Below are 12,391 nucleotides of genomic sequence, written 5' to 3'. Positions count from 1 at the left end.
AGAAGATACTTATTCTGTAAGACTTACACTATATTTTCCCTCTTGATTGTAAGATAAACTTTTTGTTATTACTTCACTTCTTTTACAATATTCCATTGGTAATATCTAAGCTTTATTTTAGGATAATATAGAAATTAAAATTAAAAATCCAAATATACTTTGATTCATCCTGTTATGATGAAAAGAAAGTATAGGCCATAATGCATAATGATATTTAACAGGAATACTTGAGAGGAAATAGTCTTTTTGCCACCAAGTATTTTGAGAATTTATGTTAGTCATTACCGTCCTCAATAGGATAAAGGAGAAAGGTCCAAATAATATTTACATTTCAGGGAATTCAGTAGTACAAGTAAGAAAAACCTTAGGTTGGTGGACAAAGGTCTTATTTAAGTGCATATTTGCTCTATTTCTTCTAATCATGACTAAAATACTTCTTTGAATGTTTGCCAAGTAATGGAAGAAGTTTTCTTAGTAAGTATTTACTACCAAGAATTTGTTTAATAGTCCTGAAGATAAATTTTAACTCTGATAGCTACCAAGTTTCTGCCATATATACATGCCTTATCATGCCATACATGTTATAAAAATTGTATTTGCTCATTTAAGCTATAAAAGGAATTTACCAACTGTATCATTCATGGTCCAATTAGGAAAACAGAATTTATCAAATCACTAAATTAGAAAAAAACAACTGAAACACAACTCAAAGGAAAGCAGAATAAAGGAAATAACACAGATAAAAACCTTAGTGACTTAAGAGACAGGAAGAATATACATCTAATAATTGGGTTTTTCAAAAATCCCAACAAACTGATTAAATCTTTAACAATCTAATAAAAATAAATAAAGGAGATATGAACAAAAGTAAAAAGGGGCTACATCAACAGATACATAGCTTAAAAAACTTACAATTATATGAACAACTCTGTGCATATGGGTATGAATCTGTGTCCACAAAATTATGCAAGAAATGTTACTGTAATTTTCTATGAATCATCTTTATTTTTATTTTTATTCTTTTTGAGATGGAGTCTCACTCCGTCACCCAGGCTAGAGTGCAGTGGCGCGATCTTGGCTCACTGCAGACTCCGCCTCCCGGGTTCAAGCGATTCACCTGCATCAGCCTCCCGAGTAGCTTGGATTATAGGCGCCCACCACTGCGCCTAGCTAATTTTTGTATTTTTAGTAGAGATGGGATTTCACCATGTTAGCCAGGCTGGTCTCAAATTTCTGACCTCGTGATCCACCCGCCTCAGCCTCCCAAAGTGCTGGGATTACAGGCGTGAGCCACCGCGCCCGGCTTACTTTCTTTTTGAAGTCTCCGTTCATTGGAGGGGGACGGAAACCTGATCTCAGTCAGTTTGTAGTTTCATAGTTTGAGTCTGATTTTGAAGTGGGGGTGATCTCTGTGTTACCAAGGCAAATACCAAGATGAGTACAAGGGAGAAGGTACTCATATTCACCTAGTCCTCAATGTTATCTGTTCATGCAGGTATCTTCTGAGATGTCCATCATCCTTTCTGGTCCTCAGTCACTGGTCCACACCATTTGCCACTAAGATATTGTCATTCCTGTTTGTCTGGTACCTTCAGGTATGTTCTTTTATTCCATATTACATGTAGGGGCATATACATAATTCTACTCCTTCACTGCTATGCTGACATATGAAATGCAAGGCTACTACTTAAAGCCTGGTCAGCATAGTCTTATCTCCCAGTCGTTTCTTCTCTGGTATCATATTATTAACCCAAGGTTCAGGATTTAACCCTCCTCGTCTCCCTGCCTTAGAGCCCTCATGTTTGTATGGACTTTTACTGCTTCTTTGCTACTCCATGAATCAGGGCAGAGGATTCATTTTTTAAGGATCTGTCAATTTCTGTACTCTTATCCCTTTCCCACCATATTGTCTTCTTCCTCAGTCTGGGGAAATTTCTTTCTAGGCTTGTTATAACTTGGGGTGGGGTTACAGGGAGATAAGAAAGCCCAGTTCTTTTTAGTTATGTTTCTCCCAAATATTTTATGTATATATGGAACTTTCTCTATTCCCATAAAGGCTTACAGTTTTAGAAATAAAGTTTATGCATACATCATTTTTCTGTTTTTAAATCTGGTTTTTTCTCCGCCAAAGCAGTGAGCTCATAGCTATCTAGCTGACTAAAGGGAGTATGGAAGGAAAGGGCAAGGAAAAAGTGAATTAATACAAGAAAAATAAGTTAATATTTCAAAAATATTGTCCTGCCATATAAAAACTTGTTAAGATGACAGAATTTGTGGAATAATACTTGCTAATATTTATCATGCACTTGCTCTGTTCTAGGTACTATTCTAAGAATTTTATATGTATCAGCTAATCACAACAACAAAATTCAATAGAAAAATATTTAACAAAATTAAAATACTCTGATTTTACAGATAAGGAAACTGAGATACAGAGGGGTGAATAATTTGACCAATATTTTTTCAGTAGTGTCAGAGCTTATATTTAAGCCCAAGCAGTTACTCTCTTAACTATGTCACTGGTTCTTGAATGACTCCCCCACCCTCGCGGGTATGGATCTGGTTGTTATAAAGACTAAGGAGAGTTACTGACATTTAGTGGATAGGGGCCCAAAATATTAAATGTCCTGTAGTATGAGTGATGGTCCTAAAAAATGAAGAACTGACCCAGGCTGGGCACAGTGGCTCATGCCTGTAGCCCTAGCACTTTGAAAGGCTGAGGCAGGAAGATTGCTTGAGGCCCTTCCCCCCACCCCACAACAGTCCCCGGTGTGTGATCTTCCCCTTCCTGTGTCCATGTGTTCTCATTGTTCAATTCCCACCTATGAGTGAGAACATGCGGTGTTTGGTTTTTTGTCCTTGTGATAGTTTGCTGAGAATGATGGTTTCCAGCTTCATCCATGTCCCTACAAAGGACATGAACTCATCCTTTTTTATGGCTGCATAGTATTCCATGGTGTATATGTGCCACATTTTCTTAATCCAGTCTATCATTGTTGGACATTTGGGTTGGTTCCAAGTCTTTGCTATTGTCAATAGTGCCGCAATAAACATACGTGTGCATGTGTCTTTATAGCAGCATGATTTATAATCCTTTGGGTATATACCCAGTAATGGGATGGCTGGGTCAAATGGTATTTCTAGTTCTAGATCCCTAAGGAATCACCACACCGACTTCCACAATGGTTGAACTAGTTTACAGTCCCACCAACAGTGTAAAAGTGTTCCTATCTCTCCACATCCTCTCCAGCACCTGTTGTTTCCTGACTTTTTAATGATCACCATTCTAACTGCTGTGAGATGGTATCTCATTGTGGTTTCGATCTGCATTTCTCTGATGGCCAGTGATGGATGAGCATTTTTTCATGTGTCTGTTGGCTGCATAAATGTCTTCTTTTGAGAAGTGTCTGTTCATATCCTTCACCCACTTTGTGATGGGGTTGTTTTTTTCTTGTAAATTTGTTTGAGTTCATTGTAGATTCTGGATATTAGCCCTTTGTCAGATGAGTAGATTGCAGAAATTTTCTCCCATTCTGTAAGTTGCCTGTTCATTCCGATGGTAGTTTCTTTTGCTGTGCAGAAGCTCTTGATTTTAATTAGATCCCATTTGTCAATTTTGGCTTTTGTTGCCATTGCTTTTGGTGTTTTAGACATGAAGTCCTTGCCCATGCCTATGTCCTGAATGGTATTGCCTAGGTTTTCCTCTAGGGTTTTTATGGTTTTAGGTCTAACATTTAAGTCTTTAATCCATCTTGAATTAATTTTTGTATAAGGTGTAAGGAAGGGATCCAGTTTCAGCTTTCTACATATGGCTAGGCAGTTTTCCCAGCACCATTTATTAAATAGGGAGTCCTTTCCCCATTGCTTGTTTTTGTCAGGTTTGTCAAAGATCAGATGGTTGTAGATATGCAGCATTATTTCTGAGGGCTCTTTTCTGTTCCATTGGTCTATATCTCTGTTTTGGTAACAGTACCATGCTGTTTTGGTTACTGTAGCCTTGTAGTATAGTTTGAAGTCAGGTAGCATGATGCCTCCGGCTTTGTTCTTTTGGCTTAGGATTGACTTGGCGATGCAGGCTCTTTTTTGGTTCCATATGAACTTTAAAGTAGTTTTTTCCAATTCTGTGAAGAAAGTCATTGGTAGCTTGATGGGGATGGCATTGAATCTATAAATTACCTTGGGCAGTATGGCCATTTTCACGATATTGATTCTTCCTACCCATGAGCATGGAATGTTCTTCCATTTGTTTGTATCCTCTTTTATTTCATTGAGCAGTGGTTTGTAGTTCTCCTTGAAGAGGTCCTTCACATCCCTTGTAAGTTGGATTCCTAGGTATTTTATTCTCTTTGAAGCAATTGTGAATGGGAGTTCACTCATGATTTGGCTGTCTACTATTGGTGTATAAGAATGCTTGTGATTTTTGCACATTGATTTTGTATCCTGAGACTTTGCTGAAGTTGCTTATCAGCTTGAGATTTTGGGCTGAGACAATGGGGTTTTCTAGACATACAATCATGTCATCTGCAAACAGGGACAATTTGACTTCCTCTTTTCCTAATTGAATACCCTTTATTTCCTTCTCCTGCCTGATTGCCCTGGCCAGAACTTCCAACACTATGTTGAATAGGAGTGGTGAGAGAGGGCATCCCTGTGTTGTGCCAGTTTTCAAAGGGAATGCTTCCAATTTTTGCCCATTCAGTATGATATTGGCTGTGGGTTTGTCATAGATAGCTCTTATTATTTTGAGATACGTCCCATCAATACCTAATTTATTGAGAGTTTTTAGCATGAAGGGTTGTTGAATTTTGTCAAAGGCCTTTTCTGCATCTATTGAGAGAATCATGTGGTTTTTGTCTTTGGTTCTGTTTATATGTTGGATTACATTTATTGATTTGAGTTTGTTGAACCAGCCTTGCATCCCAGGGATGAAGCCCACTTGATCATGGTGGATAAGCTTTTTGATGTGCAGCTGGATTCGGTTTGCCAGTATTTTATTGAGGATTTTTGCATTGACGTTCATCAAGGATATTGGTCTAAAATTCTCTTTTTTGGTTGTGTCTCTGCCAGGCTTTGGTATGAGGATGATGCTGGCCTCATAAAATGAGTTAGGGAGGATTCCCTCTTTTTCTATTGATTGGAAAAGTTTCAGAAGGAATGGAACCAGCTCCTCCTTGTACCTCTGGTAGAATTCGGTTGTCAATCCATCTGGTCCTGGATTTTTTTTGGTTGGTAAGCTATTAGTTATTGCCTCAATTTCAGAGTCTGTTATTGGTCTATTCAGGGATTCAACTTCTTCCTGGTTTAGTCTTGGGAGAGTGTATGTGTCGAGGAATTTATCCATTTCTTCTAGATTTTCTAGTTTAGTTGCGTAGAGGTGTTTATAGTATTCTCTGATGGTAGTTTGTATTTCTGTGGGATTGGTGGAGATATCCCCTTTGTCATTTTTTATTGCATCTATTTGATTCTTCTCTCTTTTCTTCTTTATTAGTCTTGCTAGCGGTCTATCAATTTTGTTGATCTTTTCAAAAAACCAGCTCCTGGATTCATTGATTTTTTGAAGGGTTTTTTGTGTCTCTATTTCCTTCAGTTCTGCTCTGATCTTAGTTATTTCTTGCCTTCTGCTAGCTTTTGAATGTGTTTGCTTTTGCTTCTCTAGTTCTTTCAGTTGTAATGTTAGGGTGTCAATTTTAGATCTTTCCTGCTTTCTCTTGTGGGCATTTAGTGCTATAAATTTCCCTCTACACACTGCTTTGAATGTGTCCCAGAGATTCTGGTATGTTGTGTCTTTGTTCTCATTGGTTTCAAAGAACATCTTTATTTCTGCCTTCATTTCGTTATGTACCCAGTAGTCATTCAGGAGCAGGTTGTTCAGTTTCCATGTAGTTGAGCGGTTTTGAGTGAGTTTCTTAATCCTGAGTTCTAGTTTGATTGCACTGTGGTCTGAGAGACAGTTTGTTATAATTTCTGTTTTACATTTGCTGAGGAGTGCTTTACTTCCAACTATGTGGTCAGTTTTGGAATAGGTGTGGTGTGGTGCTGAAAAGAAGGTATATTCTGTTGATTTGGGGTGGAGAGTTTCTGTAGATGTCTATTAGGTCTGCTTGGTGCAGAGCTGAGTTCAATTCCTGGATATCCTTGTTAACTTTCTGTCTCATTGATCTGTCTAATGTTGACAGTGGGGTGTTAAAGTCTCCCATTATTATTGTGTGGGAGTGTAACTCTCTTTGTAGGTCACTAAGGACTTGCTTTATGAATCTGGGTGCTCCTGTATTGGGTGCGTATATATTTAGGATAGTTAGTTCTTCTTGTTGAATTGATCCCTTTACCGTTATGTAATGGCCTTGTCTCTTTTGATCTTTTTGGTTTAAAGTCTGTTTTATCAGAGACTAGGATTGCAACCCCTGCCTTTTTTTTGTTTTCCATTTCCTTAGTAGATCTTCCTCCATCCCTTTATTTTGAGCCTATGTGTGTCTCTGCACGTGAGATGGATTTCCTGAATACAGCACACTGATGGGTCTTGACTCTTTATCCAATTTGCCAGTCTGTGCCTTTTCATTGGAGCATTTAGCCCATTTACATTTAAGGTTAGTATTGTTATGTGTGAATTTGATCCTGTCATTATGATGTTAGCTGGTTATTTTGCTCGTTAGTTGATGCAGTTTCTTCCTAGCATCGATGGTCTTTAAAACATGGCACGTTTTTGCAGTGGCTGGTATTGGTCATTCCTTTCCATGTTTAGTGCTTCCTTCAGGAGCTCTTTTAGGGCAGGCCTAGTGGTGACAAAATCTCTCAGCATTTGCTTGTCTGTAAAGTATTTTATTTCTCCTTCACTTATGAAGCTTAGTTTGGCTGGATATGAAATTCTGGGTTAAAAATTCTTTTCTTTAAGAATGTTGAATATTTGCTCCCACTCTCTTCTGGCTTGTAGAGTTTCTGCTGAGAGATGAGCTGTTAGTCTGATGGGCTTCCCTTTGTGGGTAACCAGACCTTTCTCTCTGGCTGCCCTTAACATTTTTTCCTTCATTTCAACTTTGGTGAATCTGACAATTATGTGTCTCGGAGTTGCTCTTCTCGAGGAGTATCTTTGTGGCGTTCTCTGTATTTCCTGAATTTGAATGTTGGCCTGCCTTGCTAGATTGGGGAAGTTCTCCTGGATAATATCCTGAAGAGTGTTTTCCAACTTGGTTCCATTCTCCCCATCACTTTCAGGTACACCAATTAGACGTAGATTTGGTCTTTTCACATAGTCCCATATTTCTTGGAGGCTTTGTTCGTTTCTTTGTATTCTTTTTTCTCTAAACTTCTCTTCATGCTTCATTTCATTCATTTCATTTGCTGATACCCTTTCTTCCAGTTGATTGCATCGGTTACTGAGGCTTGTGCATTTGTCACGTAGTTCTCGTGCCGTGGTTTTCAACTCCATCAGGTACTTTAAGGACTTCTCTCCATTGATTATTCTAGTTATCCATTTGTCTAAGTTTTTTTCAAAGTTTTTAACTTCTTTGCCATTGGTTTGAACTTCCTCCTTTAGCTCGGAGTAGTTTGATCTTCTGAAAACTTCTTCTCTCAACTTGTCAAAGTCATTCTCCATCCAGCTTTGTTCCGTTGCTGGTGAGGAGCTGCGTTCCACTGGAGAAGGAGAGAGGCTCTGATTTTTAGAGTTTCCGGTTTTTCTGCTCTGTTTTATCCCCATCTTTGTGGTTTTATCTAGCTTTGGTCTTTGATGATGGTGACGTACAGATGGGTTTTTGGTGCGGATGTCCTTTCTGTTTGTTAGTTTTCCTTCTAATAGTCAGGACCCTCAGCTGCAGGTCTGTTGGAGTTTACTGGAGGTCCACTCCAGACCCTGTTTGCCTGGGTGTCAGCAGCGGTGGCTTCAGAACAGCGGATATTAGTGAACCGCAAATGCTGCTGCCTGATTGTTCCTCTGGAAGTTTTGTCTCAGAGGAGTACCCAGCCGTGTGAGGTGTCAGTCCGCCCCTACTGGGGGGTGCCTCCCAGTTAGGCTACTCAGGGATCAGGGACCCTCTTGAGGAGGCAGTCTGCCCGTTCTCAGATCTCAAACTACGTGCTGGGAGAACCACTACTCTCTTCAAAACTGTCAGACAGGGACATTCAAGTCTGCAGAGGTTATTGTGTCTTTTGTTTGTCTGTGCCCTGCCCCCAGAGGTGGAGCCTACAGAGGCAGGCAGGCCTCCTTGAGCTGTGGTGGGCTCCACCCAGTTCAAGCTTCCTGGAGGCTTTGTTTACCTACTCAAGCTTGAGCAATGGCGGGCGCCCCTCCCCCAGCCTGGCTGCCGCCTTGCAGTTTGATCTCAGACTGCTGTGCTAGCAATGAGTGAGGCTCCGTGGGCATAGGACCCTCCAAGCCATGTGTGGGATATAATCTCCTGGTGTGCCGTTTGTGAAGCCCATTGGAAAAGTGCAGTATTAGGGTGGGAGTGACCCGATATTCCAGGTGCCATCTGTCACCCCTTTCTTTGACTAGGAAAGGGAATTCCCTGACCCCTTGAACTTCCCGGGTGAGGTGATGCCTCGCCCTGCTTCGGCTCAAGCTCAGTGCACTGCACCCACTGTCCTGCACCGACTGTCCAGCACTCCCCTGTGAGATGAACCTCGTACCTCAGTTGGAAATGCAGAAATCACCTGTCTTCTGTGTCGCTCACGCTGGGAGCTGTAGACTGGAGCTGTTCCTATTCCAATAAAATTGTTCTTTAATCAACACAATTGATAAACCTTTAGCTATTCTGAGCAAGGGAAAAATATAGAGAAAAGACACAAATACCAAAGTTAAGAGTAAAAGATAGGACATCACTACCAACTCTATAGAAGTTAAAAGTATTATAAGGGAATATTATGAATGACTTTATGTCAACAAATTAGACAACTTAAATGGCCAAATTACTAGAAAGATGCAAATTAACAAAACTGATTCAAGAAGAAGGGGGAAATATCAATAGGACAATAATAAATGAAGAAAAGTAATGTGACTAAAATGAATTGGTAATTAGAAATCTTTTCAAAAGGGAAAACCCAGGCCTGGATGGCTTCTTTTAAGGAAGAAAAATTACCAATCCTACAGTATTTTTGGGGGGAAATAAAAAGGAAACAATTTGTAACACATTTTATGAGACCAGTATTACTCAGATATCAAAACCAGGCGAACACATCACAAGGAAGGAAAATTGCAGACAAGTATTCTTCATGAACATGTATACAGAATTCCTTAATGAAATATTAGGTAACAGAATCCAGCAACATTTGAGAAGGATTAGGCAACAGAATGAGACCACGCCAATAAAAAAATAGAAGAAGTCTGGGCATGGTAGCTCACTCCTGTAATCCTAGCACTTTGGGAGGCCGAGGCAGGCAGATTGCTTGAGACCAGGAATTCGAGACCAGCCTGAGCAACATGGTAAAACCCCATCTCTACTAAAAATACAAAAATTAGCTGGGTGTGGTTGTGCATGCCTGTAATCCCAGCTTCTTGGGAGGCAGAGGCACTAGAATTGCTTAAACCTGGGAGGCGGAAGTTGCAGTGAGCCAAGATCTCATGTTGCTGCACTCCAGCCTGGGCAACAGAGTAAGACTCTGCCTCAAAAAAAAAGAAAAAAGAAAATGATTATATACCATATTCCAGGAGTACAAGGATGGTTTAGTACTCCAAAATCAATTAATGTAATATGCCACTTTAATAACGGAAAACCACGTCGTCATCCTAGTAAACACATAAAATTTGTTTGATGAAATGTAACTTCCATTAATGATAAAATTCTCAACACACTAGGCATGGAAGAGGACTTCCTAAACTTCATAAAGAGTATCTACAAAAGACCCACAGCCAACATTATGCTTAATGGTGAAAGACAATGTTTTCTCACACTTCAGCGTGTACTTGAAATTCTAGCTAGTGCAGTAAGGCAAGAAAAATTAAGTTATATTGGAAAGAAAATAACTAAAACTTTATTTGCAGACATAGAAAATCCAAAGTAATCTGAATAAATTACTAGCACTAATAAACAAGTTTAGCAAGATCACTATTCAGAAATCATATCTATATATGTTAGTAATACTCACCTAAACCAAAATTATAAAAACAATTCCAAGACCAGAAGTGGTGGCTTATGCCTGTAATCCCAGCACTTTGGGAGACTAAGGTGGATGAATTCTGAGGTCAGAATTTCAAGACCAGCCTGGCCAACGTGGCGAAACCCTGTCTCTACTAAAAGTACAAAAATTAGCCAGGTGTGGTGGTGCACACCTGTAATCCCAGCTACTCAGGTGGCTGAGGCACGAGAACGGCTTGAACCCAGGAGGTGGAGGTAGAAGTGAGCCGAGATCGTGCCACTGCACTCCAGCCTGGGTGATAGAGTGATACTCTGTATCAAAAAATAAATAAAAATAAAAATAATTCCATTCCCAGTAGTGTCAGAAAGAATAAAATACATAGCAATAAACTTAGCAAAATAAGTGCAAAACGTGTACACTTCTGGAAGAAACTAAAGATCTAAGTTAAGTTGAGAGATACTCCATGTTCATGTATATTGTTAAGTATATTGTTAAGATAGCAATTTTATCCTAATTAATCTATAGATTCAATGCCCTCCCTACTAAAATCACATCAGGCTTAAAAAAAAAATAAATTGACAGGCTGATTCTAAAATGTATATGGAATTCAAAAGTCTTAAAATAGTCAATGCAATTTGGAAAAAGAACAAAGATTAAGGACTTACACTACCCAGTTTTAAAACTTATGAAGCAACAGTAATCACAGCAATGTGCTGTTGGCTTAAGGATAGATAACAGACTAACGAAACAGAATTGGAAGTCCAGGATAAAACCCTTACATTTATGGTCAGTTGACTTTTGACAAAAGCGTCAAGATAATTCAATGGGGGAAATGATAATTTTTTCAACAGATGGTGCTGGGACAATTATACATCCATATGCAAAAAAAATTATCTCATGCCATGTGCAAAATTTAACTCTAAATGGATCATAGACTTACATATAAGAGCTAAATAAAGTTTCTAGAAAGTGGCAAGGAGAAAATTTTTGTGACTTTGGGTTAGACAGGTATTTCTTGGATATGACAACAAAAACATGATCCACAAGAGAACGGAATTAATAAATTGAACTTCATCAAAATAGAAAAAATTCTGCTCTTCAAAAGGCACCATTAAGTGGAATTAAAAGACAAGTCATAGACTGGGAAAAATATTTGCAAATCTTATATGTAATAGAGGACTTTTATCTGAATATATAAAGAACTCTTATAATTTGATAGTAAGATAATCCAGTTTTTTAAATGGGATAAAAAAACATTTAAAAATTAGTATTTATTATGTTTTAACTAAAGAACAGTTTTCTTTATACAATGGCTTATATATACATGAAAAGATGCTTCATAGCATTAGCCTTTAGGGAAATGCAAATTAAAACCACAATGAGATGTCACTACACACCCACTACAATAATAAAATAAAAAAGATTGCCAATACCAAGTGTTGGTGAGGGTGAGTAAGAATCAGAACCCTCATACATTGCTCGTGGGAACATAAAATGATACAGTCACTTTGAAAAACAGTTTGGCCATTTCTTAAACAGTTAAAAATATACCTGCAGTTTTATTTCTACATATCCACCCCTATACCCCCAAAACATATGTCTACACAAAGGCTTATTGTGAATGTTCATAGGAGCATTATATGTAATAGGCAAAAACTGGAAACAGTTCAGATGTCTATCAGCTGGTGAGTAGATAACCACAATATGGTATATACATGTAATGGAATATCATTCAGCAATAAAACATAGGCTACTGATACATGCTGCAGATGGATGAACCTTAAAAACATCATATGAAGTGAAAGAAGTCAGACACAAAAGACTAGTATTGTTTGATTCCATTTGTATAAAATTTTTAGGATGGGCAAATCTGTGGAGCCCAGTGATGACCTGGGCTTGAGTCTGTGAGGTGTCAAAGTGGGGACTTGTTGCATATGGGCAGAGAGAACTTTTCTTCTTCTTCTTCTTTTTTTCTTTTTTGAGATGGCCTCACTCTGTCGCCCAGGCTGGAGTGCAGTGGCGCAATCACAGCACACTGCAATCTCAACCTCCTGGGCTCAAGCAGTCCTCCCACCTCAGCCTCCCATATCTGGTACCACAGGCATTTGCCACCACACCCAGCTAATTTTTGTATTTTTTGTAGAGACAAGTTTCCACCATGTTGCCTAGGCTGGTCTCAAACTCCTGGGCTCAAGCGATCTGCCTGCCTCAGCCCTCCACATTGCTGAGATTAATGATGTGAGCCACTGCACCCAGCCTAGAAGGGAACTTTTTATGCTGATGGAAATGTTCTGAAACTGGATTGCAGTAATGGTTGCACAAC

The 12,391-nt window shown here is 39.0% G+C and overlaps 1 protein-coding gene across 3 annotated transcripts in view; it reads left to right on the top strand.

Moving 5' to 3' along the window:
• The window catches only part of LOC745816 (putative uncharacterized protein encoded by LINC00467 homolog), a 65,202-nt gene that overhangs the window by 32,392 nt on the left and 20,419 nt on the right, over positions 1-12,391 (top strand). For 2 of the 3 annotated variants that reach the window (XR_001712323.4, XR_010150639.1), the window contains exon 5: positions 1,496-1,595. Coding sequence is in view for 1 of the 3 variants with exons in the window: in XM_009441432.5 (XP_009439707.1) it covers positions 1,496-1,561 (66 nt within the window). In the remaining 2 variants the exon portion in view is untranslated. Of the gene's footprint in view, positions 1-1,495; positions 1,597-12,391 lie in introns of those variants that run through there. The other variant, XM_009441432.5, reaches the window with a different exon arrangement.

Source organism: Pan troglodytes, chromosome 1 (genome assembly GCF_028858775.2).
Source record: "Pan troglodytes isolate AG18354 chromosome 1, NHGRI_mPanTro3-v2.0_pri, whole genome shotgun sequence".
Taxonomy (NCBI): Eukaryota; Metazoa; Chordata; class Mammalia; order Primates; family Hominidae; genus Pan; species Pan troglodytes.
The sequence above is the reverse complement of the archived record's forward strand: the minus strand, read 5'-3'. Positions and strand labels throughout refer to the sequence as shown.